General features: G+C 44.6%; 1 protein-coding gene across 1 annotated transcript in view; it reads right to left on the bottom strand.

The window, feature by feature from the left end:
• Positions 1–18804, bottom strand: part of NSMCE2 (NSE2 (MMS21) homolog, SMC5-SMC6 complex SUMO ligase) — a 463563-nt gene that overhangs the window by 6683 nt on the left and 438076 nt on the right. The window contains exon 5 of the mRNA XM_082257374.1: positions 12831–12928. Coding sequence (XP_082113500.1) covers positions 12831–12928 — 98 coding nt within the window. The remainder of the gene's footprint in view (positions 1–12830; positions 12929–18804) is intronic.

The following is an 18804-nucleotide window of genomic DNA, read 5'->3' as shown; positions in this document are numbered from 1 at the left end:
GCGATGTAATGGGGGAGACAGCAATGTAATAAGGGAGACTGCAATGTAATAAGGGAGACTGTAATGTAATAAGAGGGACTGTGATGTAATGGGGGACACAGCGATGTAATAAGGGAGGTCTCTGCAAGGGCACTAGAAAACCATTGTTTCCTATGTGCCCCGTTCACACTGCAACATTACCCCTGGACGATGAGCAGTGCGGTGTGAAATGCATACTGTGTGCATTTTTCTGCAACATACTGGAGCTCTCCTGAAGGCTCTGTGTACAGTCTGTTTCTATGTACCACAACTGAGCTTTGGTGCATAAAAAAGAATGAAATGTAATTCTGACATTTCAATAGAATTGAAAGAAAAAAAGGACACAGTGCGACGCACTTAAATGCGTACCACCACACCAGTTCCTGGACCTCACACTAAAAGGGGCCCACACAGTAGAACCCTGCATTTTACCATAAGGGCCAGGATGTTTGTGCCCTAAGGGTGATTGGGGGGGGGGGGGGGGGTGACTGAGACGTGTACAGGAGGCTGTGATGTAAAACTCGGACTTCTGCTGGCAGAAAAGTTTACTACCTGGACCTCCGTGAATTTTATTTCAGTGCCCCTGCTATAGAGAGAGAGCTGCTCTACCAACATGGGAAATTTGAACCACCTATGTAAGTTAATAAAAGAATTATGACCACTCTTGCATTACGTTTCTTACAGCCCTCGTATTTTCCTGTGTCATAAAATGTCAGCTGGGAAGTTCGGAGTCTCCGCTGTATAAGCGTGTACGCTCAGGAACAGCAGTACATTCATTTCAGGCCAAAACATCACAGCAGTGAAAATTCCTGCTCTGGAATTTTTGGCGTCACGTTGGATGCAGTGGTTTTGGTGCCAACTAATTAATCACATCCAAAACCTAATTCATGTCTATCCAAACCCAAGAAAACAATGTATTACAGTGCAGTCCTTAGATGGATACATTTTCTTTTGTAAAGTAAAACCTAACTCACTAAACCCAAGAACAATAACGTAATATATTACAGCTTACAGTCTTCAGTCTTTAATGTGGTGGCTGCCTTGGTTTTCTTTTTTTTTTAATCATGCGAAGAACATTTTCAGCAAATAAATGATGATCTTCCAGAAATGCGGTGTCCTTGTCACTCCCTGTGGGCTTCACTGAAGAGTATCTCCCTTCCTTATCTTGTGTAAACTATCAAATTGCCCTGTCCCCCCTCCCCCATGTATTGGAGATGAAGAGATACAGACATGCTTGTAGTAGTGATCGACCGATATCGTTTTTTTGTTGCCGATACCGATATTTTGGCCATTGCATATCGGTATTGGCCGATATTTGCCAATATTTTCATATATTTAAAAAATTATTTTTTTTTTTATTTGACAGGTACTCTTGTGGAGGGATCTGGAGGTCTAAAAGACCCCAAACCCCTCCTCTGCACTTAAAAGCATTCAAAACGCCAAGTTTGGCTGTTTTGCATGCTGTCATTTTTTTTTTATCTGGCGCCAGTACCTGGAAGTGATGTCATGACATCACTTCATTGCTTATATCTTTAATTTGTACATATGTGAGTGGCATATTAAATAACATTTGTAAATGGAATGTTATATGACATAATTTTACCCTTACATTAGCAATATTTGGAATATCGGCCAGTTCTGGGGCCGAAAACAGATATATCGCAAAAGTCAATATTAGCCATGCCGATAATCGGTCGATCCCTAGTTTTTTTTTGAAAATTTCTGTTTATTAACCACTTTCCCACCAGTCACATTGCTGCTACTGCAGCAATGTGGCTCGTTATCATCCAGCGACGTAGACCTACGTCGCTGGACTCCTCCCCCTGTAGGCGGCGCTCGCGCACCGCCGGAGGCGCGCTCCCACTGTTTTCAGTCACAGCGGGAGTCGGGCTCTTCCCCGATCGTCGGGAAATCGAGTGAGGAGATCCGCCCGCTTGTGTAAACAGAGCGGGCGGATCTCCTAAGTGACAGGGACTGACAGATCGGAGTGTTCAGCATAGCTGAACATCCGATCTGTCCTTGTGTCACTCAGTCACCTCCCCCCCCACACGTTAGTAAGCACCAGGCATACATTAACCCCTCCCTCTCTAATAAAATTAACCCCTTCCCTGCCAGTGTCATTTTTGCAGTAACAGTGCATATATATAGCACTGATTACTGCAGTAATGTCACTGGTACCCCCAAAAGTGTCAAAAATGTCAGTCAAGGGTCCGATCTGTCCGCCGCAATGTCGCAGTCCCGCAAACAAAATCGCAGATCGCCGCCATTGCTCGTTAAAAAAAAAAACACCAAAAATGACTGAAATCTTTCCCTTAGATAGTAAACGCAATAACTTTTGCGCAAACCAATCAAAATACGCTTATTGCGATTTTTTTACCAAAAATATGTAGCAGAAAACAAATTGGCCAAAGATGATAAAAAATTTTGATTTTTACATTTTTTTGGGGGGAATTTCATATAAAAAAAAAATGTGAAAAATTTTGTTATTTTTTCAAAATGTTCGCTATTTTTTTGTTTATAGCGCAAAAAGTAAAAATTGCACAGGTGATTAAATACCACCAAAAGAAAGCTCTGTTTGTGGGAAAAAAAGGACATAAATTTCGTTTGGGTACGGCGTTGTATGACCGCGCAATTGTCAGTTAAAGTCGCACAGTGCCGAATCGCAAAAAGTGGCCTGGACGTAAGACAGCAAAATCCTTCGGTGGTAAAGTGGTCAATTTGTACATATGTGAGTGGCATATTCAATAACATTTTACAAATGGAATGTTATATGACATAATTTTACCCTTAAATTAGCAATATTTGGAATATCGGCAATATCGGCCAGTTCTGGGGCCGATACAGATATATCGCAAAAGTCAATATCGGCCCTCGATATATCGGCCTTGCCGATAATCGGTCGATCCCTAGTTTATAGTTCATATCAGGAGAGCGGCCTAGACATGCATGCTTCCTCCATAGATACAGAGGATGACTAACGTAGACACCCAGGGACTGGAAGTGTGTTATCTGCAGGATATCCAGGTGAAAATAAAGTAAGGCTCAGTTCACACTGGGGCGACCTGTCAGGCGACTTAGTCCACTGACAAGTCGTGCCCCACTCAGTGCAATGGAACAGCTCTAATCGCGCCCCACTCAGTGCAATGGAACCGCCCTAATCACTCCGACTTAGAAAAAAGGTTCCTGCAATACTTGGAGGCAATTTAGAGCGACTTGCATTGACTTCTGTTAAAGAAGTCGTTTTCAAGCAGCGGTGAGGTCGCACAGTGGGGCATGGCTTCAAAGTCGGGGAACTTTGAAGCCGCGCTAGTGTGAACCGAGACTAAAAGGAGCTTGGAAAAAAAAGAAAAGGAATGCTGCTACCACACCAAGGACTAACAATCTGCAATATAGTACATTTTTGGTTTGGGGTTTAGATACACTTGAAGGCTAAGTACATTTTCTGCAAGTATAGAAATCATGTGTGTCTGTAAGTCCCTATGCACTGAATTGAAAGCTAAATATCAGCTTTCTCAGCTATCTTCCCCCCCTGCCACCCCTCCATGTAACTGAGATGAGGAAAGAGAGAGGTGTTTGTAGTCCAAATCAGGAAGGCAACCTCAGGTGACAACTCTACTTCTCCATATACGCAGTACAATGAATGAATATGGTCACCCTAGGATGGGAAGTGTGTTGTTGGCGGGATCACCAGGTGAGAGTAAAGAAAAAAAAGAAAGCTAATGAAGCCACCACAGCTAAGGACTGGTAAGCTGAAATCTATTACATTTGTGTCTTTGGGTTTAGATAGACTTTAATGGACATTTGATGGACTCAACTGATCCTTAACCTCAAACTGCCCCTTAAACCTTCCACTGAACCCAACCTCTAAATATTTCTCTTTAACTCACCCATGATGTTGAAAACTTGCATCCATATCACACTGAAAATTGTTTGCTTTTATATAATGGCACTTTTTCACTGCAAGTACCGGCTCGGCTCTACTCGGCCCTGCTTGGCCCGGTTTGCTTTTCCACTGCTGGTACCGCATGGTACGGTGTTGGAACGGTTCGGTACGGTACGGTATAGGTTTGCTTTTCCACTAAAGTAGTACTAAAGTTAAGTGGGTGGGATAACAACGGGGTGGGTGGGATTCTCTGACCAATCAGTGGCTAGTAGTGACTGCATGCAAAGGATTGTGGGATATGGTACCAGTTTGGTACCTGTTGGAACCACAATCGAGTAGGTACTGTTTTTTCAGAGCCGTACCGTTCGGTTCCATGCAGTGGAAAAGCGCCGCTGTACCGTACCGTACCGAACCGTTCCGACACCATACCATGCGGTACCAGCAGTGGAAAAGCACAAAAGCGTGCCAACCTGTTCGGTTCCATGCAGTGGAAAAGCGCCATAAGACACATAAAAAAATCTTTTCTGACAACTATATGAAACCTGCATGTATACTCAAGATACCAACTGATTGGAATTAATCTTTAAGGGGCCACATTATGGCGACTAAGAGCCCAAACTTCTTAATTTCCGAAGATGAAGGAACTTTAGAATATTACCACATTCTAACATGTCATCCCAGAGATCGGCGCCAAAAACATTTCCTCATACTAGAAAAGAATTTACTTTAATGTCACAATGAACCACTCCTTTTTTTTCCCCAGTATTTCCTTTAATGAATGGGCCAACATACTGCATGTATGTATGTACATAACTGTATAATTGTATTCAACTTTCGGCAATCCTTTGGGCTAGCCTTCAGGGCACCATGTCTGATATGCAGAAGAACTTTTTCTTGGCAAATCTTTTACGAGGTAGGTCGGAAAGGTCTTGCTTCAACCCTCCTCAATTGCTTGAGCTTGGAATCAGCAAGCAGAATGTGATAACAAATGTACAGGACATAATTTGTACACATATAGCAGGGGTCTCCAAACTTTCTAAACAAAAGGCCAGTTTAGTGTCCTTCAGATTTAAGGGGGCTGGACTATGGCCATCGGGAGTAGAAAATGTCCCAGCATCAGTTGGAGTAAACAATCCCCCATGGTGTCATTGTTAGGAATTGTGCCCCATCATTGGTTTCAATGCGCCCTATTGTTGGTGTCATTGAGAGGAACTGTGCCCCACCGTTGGTGTCAATGGCAGGAATTGTGCCCCATTATTGGTGTCATTGGGAGAAATTGTGCTCCTTTGTAGGTGTCGGTGAATGAAATAGTGCCCCAAGGGCCAGATAAAAGTATGTAAAGGGCCCCCTGCAGTTCGGCGACCACATAGAGCGTGGACAATTTGGATGGGAGCCAATGCATCTACTACTGCATATATCTGGAATTTGGGAGGAAACTAGAATACTCTAAAGCCCTGTACACACGCACCGATTGTTGGTCGACCGATCGGCCGTCTTTTGTCCAGTGTTGTTTTGTTGGTTGAAATGTGCTCTAGACTGCACACGAATTTAGTCGGCCAACAACAACCAACTGCAGAAGTGATGTCATGTGATGGTTTACTTTCTGTGTGTTTTTTCTTCTCTGAGCATGCCCAGTCTTGCTCATCTGGCTTTTGTCGGCCGAAATCTGTACTGACTGACGAACAATCGGCCGTTCTGGTGACGGCCAACAAAAATGTTATAGCCTGCACACCAGATTTTGTTCGGCCGAAAAGTCGCAGTCGGTTGTCGGAAGCATTATACTAACAAGCACATAATCGGTCGATCAGGCGGCGGCCGAATATTTACGGCCGACAATCGGTACGTGTGTACGGGCCTTAAGAAAACCAGTGCAAACACAGTGAGAACATGCAAACTCCATATGCCAACATTTGCTACACTACTAAATGCCCTGGAAACCAATCTAGGCCAAGGCCATCATTTTCAATTCCAGAATTCAAGAAGTTGGTTCGGACCCTTCCCTGTCTCTTAAACCCAAAATATCTTTCTCTGGCCTTTCACTACAATCAGACTGTTCCACCACAGCATAGGCACACATTATGTATGATGCAATCACTGAAAATGTTTCGTTAACTAGTGTGCACAGCAATGTTCAAATGACAGACTTCCAAGCTGTGATTAAATGAAAATGTATATTAGATGGAGCACAAGGGAACAGTGACTCGTTTAGAGAAATAAAGCAAATATCCACCTTGTAGAGGGTGCCAAACTGTCACTTAAGCCTGGTTATTTGGGGGCGAGCTCTCAATAGTCCCAACACAATACCCCAGAGCAGTGCTTTTAAAAAAAGTAAGGGCTGGATTTTCACTAGGCAACATAGCCCATGGCCACCAGGGGTGGCACACAGCCCATGGCCACCAGGGGTGGCACACAGCCCATGGCCACCAGGGGTGGCACACAGCCACCAAGCTACTGCAATCTATGGGCTTACAGAGACTGTAAGGTAAAACCTTACTCTGCTTTTTCGCTCCTGCATATTAATTCAAATGTAACTCAAACTAAAAATGGTACAATGCATCCGGAAAGCATTAACCTAGCTTCACTTTTTCCACATTTTGTTATGTTACAGCCTTATTCCAAAATGGATTAAATTCATTATTTTCTTCAAAATTCTACAAACAATACCCCATAGTGACAATGCGAAGACTTCTGTTTGAAACATCTACATAAGTATTCAAAGCCTTTGCCATGACACTCAAATTTGAGATCAGGTGCATCCCGTTGATCATCCTTGAGATGTTTCTACAACTTGATTAGAGTCCACCTGTGGTAAAAACAGTTGATTGGACATGATTTGGAAAGGCACACACCTGTCTATATGAGTTCCCATAGTTAACAGTGCATGTCACAGCACAAACCAAGCCATGAAGTTCAGGGAATTGTCTGTAGACCTTTGAGACAGGATTGTATGCAGGCACAGATCTGGGGAAGGGTACAGAAAATTTTCTGCAGCGTTGAAGGTCCCAATAAGCACCGTGGCATCCATCATCTGTAAATGGAAGAAATTTGGAACCACCAGGACTCTTCCTAGAGTGAGCTGCCCAGCCAAACAGAGTGATCGGGGGAGAAGGGCCTTAGTCATGGAGGTGACCAAGCACCCATTGGTTGCTCTGACAGATCTCCAGCCTTTCTCTGTGGAGAGAGGAGAACCTTCCAGAAGAACAACAATTTTTGCAGCACTCCACCAATCAGTCCCGTATGGTAGAGTGGCCAGACAGATCCACTCTTCAGTAAAAGGCACATGACAGCCCGCCTGGAGTTTGACAAAAGGCACCTAAAGGACTCTCAGAACATGAGAAACAAAATTCTCTAGTCTGATGAAACAAGTATAGAACTCTTTGGCCTGAATGGCAAGCGTCATGTCTCCAGGAAACGAGGCATCGCTCATCACCTGGCCAATGCCATCCCTACAGTGAAGCATGGTGGTGGCAGCCTAATGCTGTGGGGATGTTTTTTTTTCAGCAGCAAGAACTGGGAGACTATTATTATTATTATTTTTATACAGGATTTAAATAGCGCCAACAGTTTGCACAGAGCTTTACAATATGAGGGAAGACAATACAGTTACAATACAATTCAATACAGGAGGAATTGGACGGCCCTGCTCGGGGGACTAGTCAGGATTGATTGAGAGAAAGATGAATACAGCAATGTTCAAAGACATCCTTTGATGAAAACCTGCTCCAGAGTGCTCTGGACCTCAGACTGGGGCAAAGGTTCATCTTCCAACAGAACAGGACAACGACCATAAGCATACAGCAAAGCTTACAAAGGAGTGGCTATGGGGGACAACTCTGTGAATGTCCTTAAGTGGCCCAGCCAGAGCCCAGACTTGAACCTGATTGAACATCTCTGGAGAGATCTGAAAATGGCTGTGCACCAACGCTCCCCATCCAACCCGATGGAGCTTGAGAGATCCTGCAAAGAAGAATGGAAAAAAATGCCCAAAAATAGGTGGGCCAAGCTTATACAGGCATACCCCACTTTTAAGTACACAATGGGACCAGAGCATGTATGTAAAACGAAAATGTACTTTAAGTGAAACAATACCTTTTTTTCATTTCTCAATGCATGTAAATACACATGCTCCATAGGAAATCTTGGTCAGCTTGACATGGCACTGCTCCCAAACCATAAGTGACAAGCAGGGCTGCTGATAGGGGGGGACCACCAGTCCTCTTGTAGGGGGCCCGAGCACACAGGGGGGCCCACACAGAGAGGGGGATTAGTGATGGACAACAAATACAGAAATCTTCCTCCAGCACTTGAATCTGATCTGTCCCTCTCCCTGCTATCACCTTTTATCTATTGAGAAAGAGACAGTCGTCCCTCACTAATCCCCCTCCCTGTGTAGCCCCCTCCCAGCACTTATCTCTGCTCAGGAGTTTATTTGTAAATTGTAACTTTGTTTCTCTCTCTCTGTCTCTCTGATCACTGAGCTCCAACTGCCCAGCCTGTATATTTTTCTCCTCATCTCATCTTCTTTTTTATTTAACATAGTTTTTTTTTTTTTTTTTTTTTAGATTTAGCAGGAATTATGTGAGTTATGTTATATTTGTGTCTGATAATAGTGATTTTGTTGTAATTTTAGCTAAATATATCTTTAATATTTTCTTGGGGGGGCCTGCCAGGTAGTCTGTACGGGGCCCCGCGATTTCTAACAGCAGCCCTGGTGACAAGGACATCAAGCTTGGGGAGCATGTTAAGGGGATCCAGGATTATGACATGGTAGATTACCTAGGCAAGCTGGCCAGCCACAAATAGGATATGTTGTAGTCCTGGGTCCCTTCTCTGTGCTCTCTAAGTTTGGTATCCCTGTCACTTATGGTTTGGGAGCAGTGCCATGTCAAGCTGACCAAGATTTCACATAGACGCCAATGTTAAAAACCAGGAGTAGTGCCATGCCAAGCTGACCAGGCTGTGTCCGTACTCGCGAGTGTATGTAAAGTGAGTGTACTTAAATGGGGTATGCCTGTAGTATCATACTCAAAAAGACCTGAGGCTGTATTTGGTGCCAAAGGTGCTTCAACAAAGTATTGAGCAAAGGCTGTGAAAACTTAAGACATGCGATTTTTTTTATTTTTTTTTATTTTTAATACATTTTTAAAGATTTCAAACAAACGTCTTTCACTTTGTCGTTATGGGGTATGGGGGTTGAGCAGCCCTTCCCACCCCCCACACACACCTGTACTCAATCAGTGTCCACCATCAAGTGGATATAGGAGGAGTCCCCTGTAGTGCATTTGCACACCTTTCCCAGCAAGGAGTATTATCTCCAAGGGTTAGAAAGGCTGGATTCATCTCTATTTCATGGATAGTGTAGGACCCACTGATAATGGGGTACTTTGACGCAGTGGTGGGCTTGAGCACGATATGGCCATATGGTGGGACCAAACCCCCATTTTTATTTATGGACTCTCTTCAGATTTGGTAGTTATTTCTTTTGCATTTGCGCGCTATTCTTTTTTAATATACATGTCTTTTGGTTCATAGCTGCAGCAGCTTTGGAAATACATGGGTATGCTCCCCCAAATTTTTTGCCTGTTTATTATGTATTCGGTCTGACCAGACTATCGAGGTTGAGCAGCCCTCCCCACCCCCCACACACACCTGTACTCAATCAGTGTCCACCATCAAGTGGATATAGGAGGAGTCCCCTGTAGTGCTTTTGCACATCTCTCCCAGCAAGGAGTGTTATCTCCAAGGGTTAGAGGGGCTGGATTCATCTCTTTTTCATGGATAGTGTAGGACCCACTGATAATGGGGTACTTTGACGCAGTAGTGGGCTTGAGCACGATATGGCCATATGGTGGGACAAAACCCCCATTTTTATTTATGGACTCTCTTCAGATTTGGTAGTAATTTCTTTTGCATTAGCGCGCTATTCTTTTTTAATATACATGTCTTTTGGTTCATAGCTGCAGCAGCTTTGGAAATACATGGGTATGCTCCCCCAAATTTTTTGCCTGTTTGTTATGGGGTATGGTTTGTAGAATTTTGAAGAAAATAATTAATTTAATTCATTTTGAAATAAGGCTGTAATATGACAGAATGGGGAAAAAGTGAAGCCCTGAGAATACATTCCACATGCACTGTAGATCAAAAAAAGTTGTGCCGCTATAGTACTCACTGCAGCTCTGCGGACACATTCCTAGTTATATCAATACAGTACCAATTGTGTCCGTGCGGTCATAATTTCATTTATACCATTACAGCACCATTTATGTCTGTGTAGATATGTTTCTGGAGATGAATTGATTGATATCGCACTGCATCTGGATCACATGTAAATCGCACAGGAACGCACAGTGTGCTCCTGTGTGATTCATGGTGGAAATGACTGCATTTATGCTGCATTGATTTTTGTATTTTATATCTTCTTGGAGTTCAGTTTAAGTATTCACATTTATACCACAATTTCTATAAATACATTTATATAACAAGGCATACAGTTACTATACATCAACAAATCTCCAGGAAGGTATTTTTATCCTCCACGCTCCTCTCACGGCATAAAAAAAAACAACGCTAACACAGCCGTGTCTTAGGTTCCCTTTACAGCTCTGCGATTGGCTGGAGATTGTATCTTTTTGGCTATAATAAAGGAAGTCCCTTCTTAGCAGCAACATTTCCTGGAAAAACACAGAAAGGCAAAAACAGCAAGAGATACCTGTGAGAGATAAACTCCCGACATCTCAGAGCCCTGCCTGTAAAACCAGCTTTTCAGAAAAGGTCACAGCAGCAAGATAACATTCAACTAAAAGTGAATTCAAATCAAACTCCAGCAATAAAGGTTTTTAAGTGGACAGCTTAGTAAAAGAAAAAAAAAAATCATGTCAATACACAGCAACGAAAAATAACAACGAAATAAAAAAATAACAACAAAAAAATAAAAACGAAATACACAGCATTTGAAAAAAAAAAAAAAAAGAAAAATGCTACCATTTTGTCCCCTTTCCCACGGGAAATCCAATCAGGTCCACCTCATAGTTTTTCAGGTAGCCATGATCAGATGGTCCATGCATTCCTTTGGACATATGGGTGTAAACGGACCTGTGTCTGTTTACACCCGCCTACCTCCGGGTCAAATTTAGGCCCGCAAAAAAAATTAATAAATAAAAAAAAAAAAAAAAAAAAAAAAAGGGAATGGGATCTGTCCTTTTCCATATAGGCAGAGATCAGATCCGAGGGTAGTTGGAAGTAAACAGCCACCCATGGAGCAGAGCAGGCTCTGTTCGTGTCCACTCTGCAGAAAGTGAGCGGTCACTGATTTGTCATCTGCCCGCTCTGATCAGCAGGAGATCTGTGAGCTGATCCCCTGCTAATCAGAATGGAACCGGCCTCCCGTGAAAGGGGCCTTATCAGTAAAAAGCCCTCTATGATTTGCAGTCATTGACTTTGCCTAGGCTAAGATGACATCATCATTTGCATGATGCCTTAGGCCACTTTCACACAAGCAGATGGATCGGGTCTGCCTATCCGTTTTACAGACGGGCCCAATCAGACCACCCATTGTTTTCTATGGAGAGGCTGATGTGTCCGTTTACACCCGCCTGCATCTGATCCGCTAAAAACAGATGGATGGGAATCCCATTCACCATCCATCTAGCAGATCGGATCGGATGGAAACGTACATGTGGTCCGTTTCGTTTCCATCCGACTGCCCCATAGAGAACAGCGGGCTGTGTCCATGTCCGCCCCGCTGCAAACCTGTCATCTGCCTCCTCAGCAGGGATCAGCCGAAAGATCCCTGCTGAGCATGCAGATCTGCTTGACAGAGTCCGCTCCATGTTTTTTTTTTTTTAATTTTACATTTTTTTTTACGGGGGATCTTTGGTGAGATAACAGAGGCCTAAACAGACCTCTGTATCGCTTTTTTGAGACCTCTGCATCAGCAGAGCGGACACGTACCTGTCTGCTCAATGTTTTTTTTTTTTTATTACATTTTTTTTACTTTTCACATTTTTTTTATATATGTTTTTTTTTTTGTATTTTTTGGGGTGGGGGTCTCTGGTGAGATATCAGAGGTCTAAACAGACCCCCATATCTCTTTTTTTGATACAGAGAAAGGGACTTAAGAAAGTTCCTTTCTCTGCAGCACATTACATGAATCAATAAGGAATCTGGATAGAGACTCCTTATCCATTCATAAACTGCCTTGGTCCACTGTACAATAGGAAGAGGGCTGGTAAACGCATGTTCACCAAGCCCCAGCTTCATCAGGACCATCTCCGATACCACCCCCCCCCCCGGCTCTCAGCTCGCCGTACATAGTGTCGGTCAATAGACGCAGGCGGCAGGAGGGGAAGGAGGGATGCCACTGGAGCAGGGATGGATGGATCAGGGGTGTGGGGGTCGGAATGGGGGAAGATTGGAGTGGCGGGGGGGGGGGGAATAGACTGTGATCCCCTCCAAGCCTCAGCAGCACCTGAAGCCGGCGGGAGCGGCAGAGGAGGGATGCCGGCTTCTAAAGTTAGCTGCAGGCAATCAGGTTTGGGGGGGGGGGGGGTCGGGTGTGTGGGGTGGGGAAATCAGTGCTGGGGGTGAATAAGGGGGATGAAGGGCTTTTAGTAAAGGAGAGAGTAGGGGGGAGTAGTTTTTGGTGACAGGGAGCAGGTGGGAGGTAAAGAGGCCGGGGACAGGGAAGCAGCAGCATGGGGGGGGGATTGTAATCCGCTGATGAGAGTTATAGAATTGTAACAGCACAGTCTGCTGAACAATTCTGTTATAAGTTCAAAGTCATTAAAATGACCGTGAGCTTACAGGAGAGGGAGAAATGAGGTCCCTGGGGGCGTACGGACCTGGCCAGCTGCAAGCAGTGCTGTAGGTCTGTACACCATACGGACCTGGCAGTAAAAGGGTTAAAAGCAGTTTACAATACAGAACATACCTGTGTGATGGCACAAGTGAAATTATCGATGCTCTGGGTGACGGCGATGTCTTCGTCCTCATCCAAATTGACTTCTGGCTCCTCAGATGGCATACCCACTACAAAACAAAGGAGGACATTAATAATAACAGGATAAGATGTGCAGAGCTCCAATATAAAGAGAAATGATGAGCTGCAGGAACCGCATATACAACATAACATCCATGCTAAGCACCACTCAAGATGAACCCAGACAGTACATTAGAAATACTTGTTTCGCTCCTGTAGGTTCAATTTAAAGCAGTATATCAGGCGTTGCAGGAACACAGGATCCATGCCTTCCCTACTAACAGAACAGCAATCTGTCTTGTTTACATAGGCAGATCACCGTTCTATCTTTCTGTCTAATGATCGGCGGGTGTTGGCTAACATTGAGTCTGCGGTACCCACAGATCAGCTCCTGCTGTGTATAATCACAGCAAGAGCAGGTCGCCGGTGGTGCGCATGCACGCCCCAGACCCGGAAGTGCACCCAGTGATAAATAGAACACCCAGTGAAAATAAAAAATTTTTGCCTTTACGGTTTTAGACTACCATCCAGAAGATTTCATTATTAGGTTGTGTAATACAAGCCAGTTGAACTGTAACATAAACGGTTTGGACAAGGTCAATTGGGTTTGTTGCAGGCTGGCTGGTAGGTGAGCTGGGAAATTTTATTTGTTGTTTTTGACATTTGTGACCCTCCCATGTGCTCCTTGCTGCAAAGGCCAGTGATAGGTTGGGGTGGTTAGTTACCATTGGTCTGTACTTTTGGTAAATTTGTGAGGGGATGCACTGGACACCTTCACTGGCATTGTGCTATTGATTGCAGTATAAGGTTTGGTGGATCCTCTCTCATGGTCTAGTCAGGTCTAGCGGACAGGCCTTTCAAACATTGGAAGAAATATAGCGTGTAGGATTCACATTGCACTGTCATGTCAGCGAGTTCAAGTTTTAAGTGACATTTCTTGAAAACAAGAGGAAAAGTCAAAGATATACAGAGGAATCTTTCCCAGTTTCCTGGAAGATCAGACAGTAAATAATTTAAAGCTTTCTAACTTTTCTCCAGGAAGAGTTAAGCAACACTCTCTGCTCTGTCATCCTGAGCTGTGCGATTAGTTAGACACTTTGCTCTTGCTGTGCTACATTCCGGCAACAACTCAATGCCATTTCTTGTAAACTGGTTGAAAAACAGATGAGCAACACAGCCATGGAACAGCTAAGTGCAGAGGGGGTGCTGCAAGGACAATTAATGGCAGAGGGGTGCTACAAGGACTGCTAAGGCCAGAGGGGTGCTACAAGGACTGCTAAGGCCAGAGGGGTGCTACAAGGACTGCTAAGGCCAGAGGGGTGCTACAAGGACTGCTAAGGCCAGAGGGGTGCTACAAGGACTGCTAAGGTCAGAGGGGTGCTACAAGGACTGCTAAGGCCAGAGGGGTGCTACAAGGACTGCTAAGGCTAGAGGGGTGCTACAAGGACTGCTAAGGCCAGAGGGGTGCTACAAGGACTGCTAAGGCCAGAGGGGTGCTACAAGGACTGCTAAGGCCAGAGGGGTGCTACAAAGACTGCTAAGGCCAGAGGGGTGCTACAAGGACAGCTAAGGCCAGATGGGTGCTACAAGGACTGCTAAGGTCAGAGGGGTGCTACAGAGACTGCTAAGACCAGCGGGGTACTACAGAGACTGCTAAGGTCAGAATGGTGCTACAAGGACTGCTAAGGCCAGAGGGGTGCTACAAGGATTGCTAAGGCCAGAGGGGTGCTACAAGGACTGCTAAGGCCAGAGGGGTGCTACAAGGACTGCTAAGGCCAGAGGGGTGCTACAGAGACTGCTAAGGCCAGAGGGGTGCTACAGAGACTGCTAAGGCCAGAGGGGTGCTACAGAGACTGCTAAGGCCAGAGGGGTGCTACAGAGACTGCTAAGGCCAGAGGGGTGCTACAAGGACTGCTAAGGCGGGAGGGGTGCTACAAGGACTGCTAAGGCCAGAGGGGTGCTACAGAGACTGCTAAGGCCAGAGGGGTGCTACAGAGACTGCTATGGCAAGAAGAGTGCTACAAGGACTGCTAAGGCCAGAGGGGTGCTACAAGGACTGCTAAGGCCAGAGGGGTGCTACAAGGACTGCTAAGGCCAGGGGGATGCTACAAGGACTGCTAAGGCCAGAGGGGTGCTACAAGGACTGCTAAGGCCAGAGGGGTGATACAAGGACTGCTAAGGCTAGAGGGGTGCTACAAGGACTGCTAAAGGACTACAAGGACTGCTAGGGCCAGAGGGGTACTATAAGAACAGCTAAGGGCAGAGGGATGCCACAAGAAGTTCTACATGCAGAGGGTGCTACAAGGACTGCTAAGGGCACAGGGATGCTTCTAGGAGTGGTAGGTGCAAAGAGATGCTAAAAGAACTGCTAAGTGCAAAGGGATGCTTCAAGGGCCACTAGGTGCAGAGAAATGCCACAAATACTGCTAAGTGACACAAGGATTGATAAGGGCAGAGGGGTGCTACAATGACTGCTAAATGCAGAGGGTCACCACATGGTATGCTAAGTGCTGAGGGGTTGTAGAAGGTTTGCTAAGTGCTGAGGGGTGTTAAAATGACTGAGAACATTATTAACATTGGTTTCCTGCTCCTGCAGATTTGCATTGTCCAGCACATCATACACAAGATCACATTCCACAGACTTATATGTATGCTGTAGATACAGAACAGCCTCTTTAGCACCAGGTGTGAGTGTAAAATATACCTATAAATCCCATGAAGGAAGGCCCTTATTCAGCCAGTTATTGGTGGGATTACGGAAAGGACGGGATGGAAAACGCCATCACACAATAGCAGGTTTTCTCTTGGACCAGGACAGATGTGGAGAAGGGTTAGAAACTTCTGTCTTATTGTGGTCAGTGCGACCCTCCCGTTCCTTTTCTCTTCAATCGTTTTTATTGTAGTTTTTAAGGCAGTATACAGAAATATATACGTAAACAATCATCATCAGAAAATTATCAATATCAATATCAAGATGCAATTTTAAATAAAATCAGCATCTAGGTTTCAAAGAAAAACCATAAACAATGTCATATGGCAATATGTATCAAATAACATTATAATAAATTGGTGATCACCAATAGTAGCCATATATATCGGAACTGTAAAAAGAATGTCAACTGAGACCAGTCTCTGTGGTCCACATCAGACGGTCCTGATCATATAACATATGTAATAACCAGAGAAATATGAAAGTAAGAAAAGGAAAAAAAAAAACAGTAGAGATATAGGAGAGTAAGAAAAAAAGATATACCCTTAGTCCCGAGCACAACTCAACACTCGGGGAGCCTGAAGATATGCAACCCAGGGATTCCACACTTTCTCAAACCTGGTTTGTCAATCTTTGGGAATGCTGGTCAGTTTTTCGCTAATCATAATCCAGGATATTTTATGTTTGACCATCATAATATTTAGCAACCGGTGATTTCCATGCACGCGCTATGGTTATTATAGCAGCTAAGAGAATATAGAATATGAGGGTACGTAGATGCCTGGGGAATCTCCTCTGACAGGTCGGCATTCTGCCCCGTCACCGAATGAATCAGGTTGAACATCCTAATCCAGAAACGCCGGACCTTCAGACAAGACCACCAGATATGTTACATATCACCTTCCTGTCCACATGCCCGGAAGCATAGGGATGAGGTACCAGGATACAGCTTCACCAACCATCCTCCCATTTCTTGTGGACGTGTCACAGGGAAAGGAAGAGAAAATCTCCCCAATGGGATCACATAGAAATAAGAACCCGACAGAAATCGTAAAAGCCATCCATGAGCAAAATTTAAAGCGGTTGTATACTGCGGAAAAAAAAAAAAAAAATCCTGCAAGACAAAGGCATAATGAGCTAGTATGCATTGCATACTAGCTCATTATGAAATACCTTAAAACGAAGCCCCGACATGGACGCCCGGACACCGCTGTGGGAGCCGTCATGCTCCCTCGGCATCTCTTCTGTGTTTGTCGGCTCCGGCGCTGTGAGTGGCCGGAGCAGTGATGACGTCACGCGCGCACTTCCCGGCAAGTAGCCGGCAAGGAACTCTGAAGGTCTGCCGGACCTTCAGAGCGCATGCGCCGCTAGCGTCAACGGCTGCATGCAGGGCAAATATCTCCTAAAGCGTGCAGGTTTAGGAGATATTATTGTACCTACAGGTAAGCCTTGTTATAGGCCTTATTATAGGCTACCTGTAGGTAAAAGTAAAAAAATGTAGTATACTACCGCTTTAAATGATCTTCAATTTCTAGCACCACCATCCTTGCTGCTTCCACAATTCCTCCAAAGCAATTTTTACTTCCTGGAGTCTGCTATTATATGATTCACTGCAGCGCCACTTTAGGGAATGATAACCGGTGATCACGCCATTGCAGCCTTCCTGAGCCAGAGAGGAACTCCACAGCTGGACAACCAATAGGAAACGTCCAGGCAGCAAAGCAGGCACCCAAGGAAGGACCCCCCCCCCCCCCCACACACTCTGCAGTATAGAAGACAGAACCAAATGCATCATGTGACCCCAGATTTAGATGAGTAAACCAGGCTTTTAGCCTATTTTTTTTGCTGCAGCAATTAGTTGCACAAGAGTTGGGTGTATTTTTTTTGAGGGTGGGGGGCTGCCTGGTAGAGTGATCCAGGACAGAAGGCTTTAACCAAATGTATATTTAACATAGTAAATGCTGGGTAAAGGCAAGGCTTCCTATGGGGTCCCCAAATATAGGCTGAGCTATATTTGGCTTTGCTCAAAAATAACCTGCAGTGTGGTCACAATAGCTATAAAAAAATGTAAACAGCTGGTGACTGTCTGATCCTGGCTTAGTAAAGCTCTGTTGAGTAAGCACAATGAATACCTTAAGTGGGGTACACACTAGTAGAAAATCTGCCGAAAATTCCCATCCGAGGTAAAATCATCCGATTTTCGGCTAGTGTGTACACAACTTTCAGCAGCCGACATTTTCAACGAAAAAAAAAAAAAAAAGGAGGGACAAACACCAAAATTTTTATCGTCCGTCCCCAGACGACCAATTTTGGTTTAATGTGTATGCAGTACGTCTACGAAAAATCGGATACAAAAGACTGCGCATGATCTGAAGTTGCTGACGACCCGGAAGTCTAGGAACAAATGTCCCAAAAAAGAAAAGAAAAAAGGACGAGAAATTTTGTGAACATTTATGCACTGTCAACTAAAAACGGTTATGAACGCTGAGAAAGAGAGACAAAAATCGGAGGATATTTCGTCCGATTTCCGCCAAGTGTGTACGGGCCTTAAGGTTACCTACACATGACATGCTCATTGTCCTACAAAGCTGTTATCTGTTGGATCAGAAAATTGTTGTTTATCTGTAGACACTTTTGTGTACTTCCTCTGGCCAACCAGTCATGGGAGAAGTGTCCATTATATGAGATAAAGAGGCTGGGACTGCTGCCTAGAGCATTAACATGCATTTTTATAGACATCATCCTGCACTTCTGCCTGCAAGGGCGCACGCTGACGGGTCGCTTCTGCTGTGATTCTTCACATCAGAAGCCGATCTGTGGGTGCCGGGCACTGGATGTCCTCTGGCACCCGCTGATCGCCGATAAACAACACAAAATGGGGATCTGCCTATGTAAACAAGGCAGATTGCTGTTCTGATGGGGGGGAGAGATGGATTCTGTGTTCCTGCAAAGCAGGGACTAGAATAAATCTCATCCCCAAGTAAAAGCACCACACAGTGTACACAAAACCACAGGTTAGGCACACAGTTAACCCTTTGATCGCCCTAGATGTTTAACCCCTTCCCAGACAGTGTCATTAGTACAGTGACCATGTATATATATTTTTTTTAGCACTGATCACTGTATTAGTGTCACTGGTTCCAGCAAAGTGTCAGTTAGTGTACGATTGTCTGCCACAATATCCCAGTCCTCTTTAAGTCGCTGATCGTCCCCATT

The sequence above is a fragment of the Pelophylax lessonae genome (genome assembly GCF_965119305.1).
Source record: "Pelophylax lessonae genome assembly, chromosome: 5".
Taxonomy (NCBI): Eukaryota; Metazoa; Chordata; class Amphibia; order Anura; family Ranidae; genus Pelophylax; species Pelophylax lessonae.
This window is presented reverse-complemented; position numbering and strand designations above follow the sequence as displayed.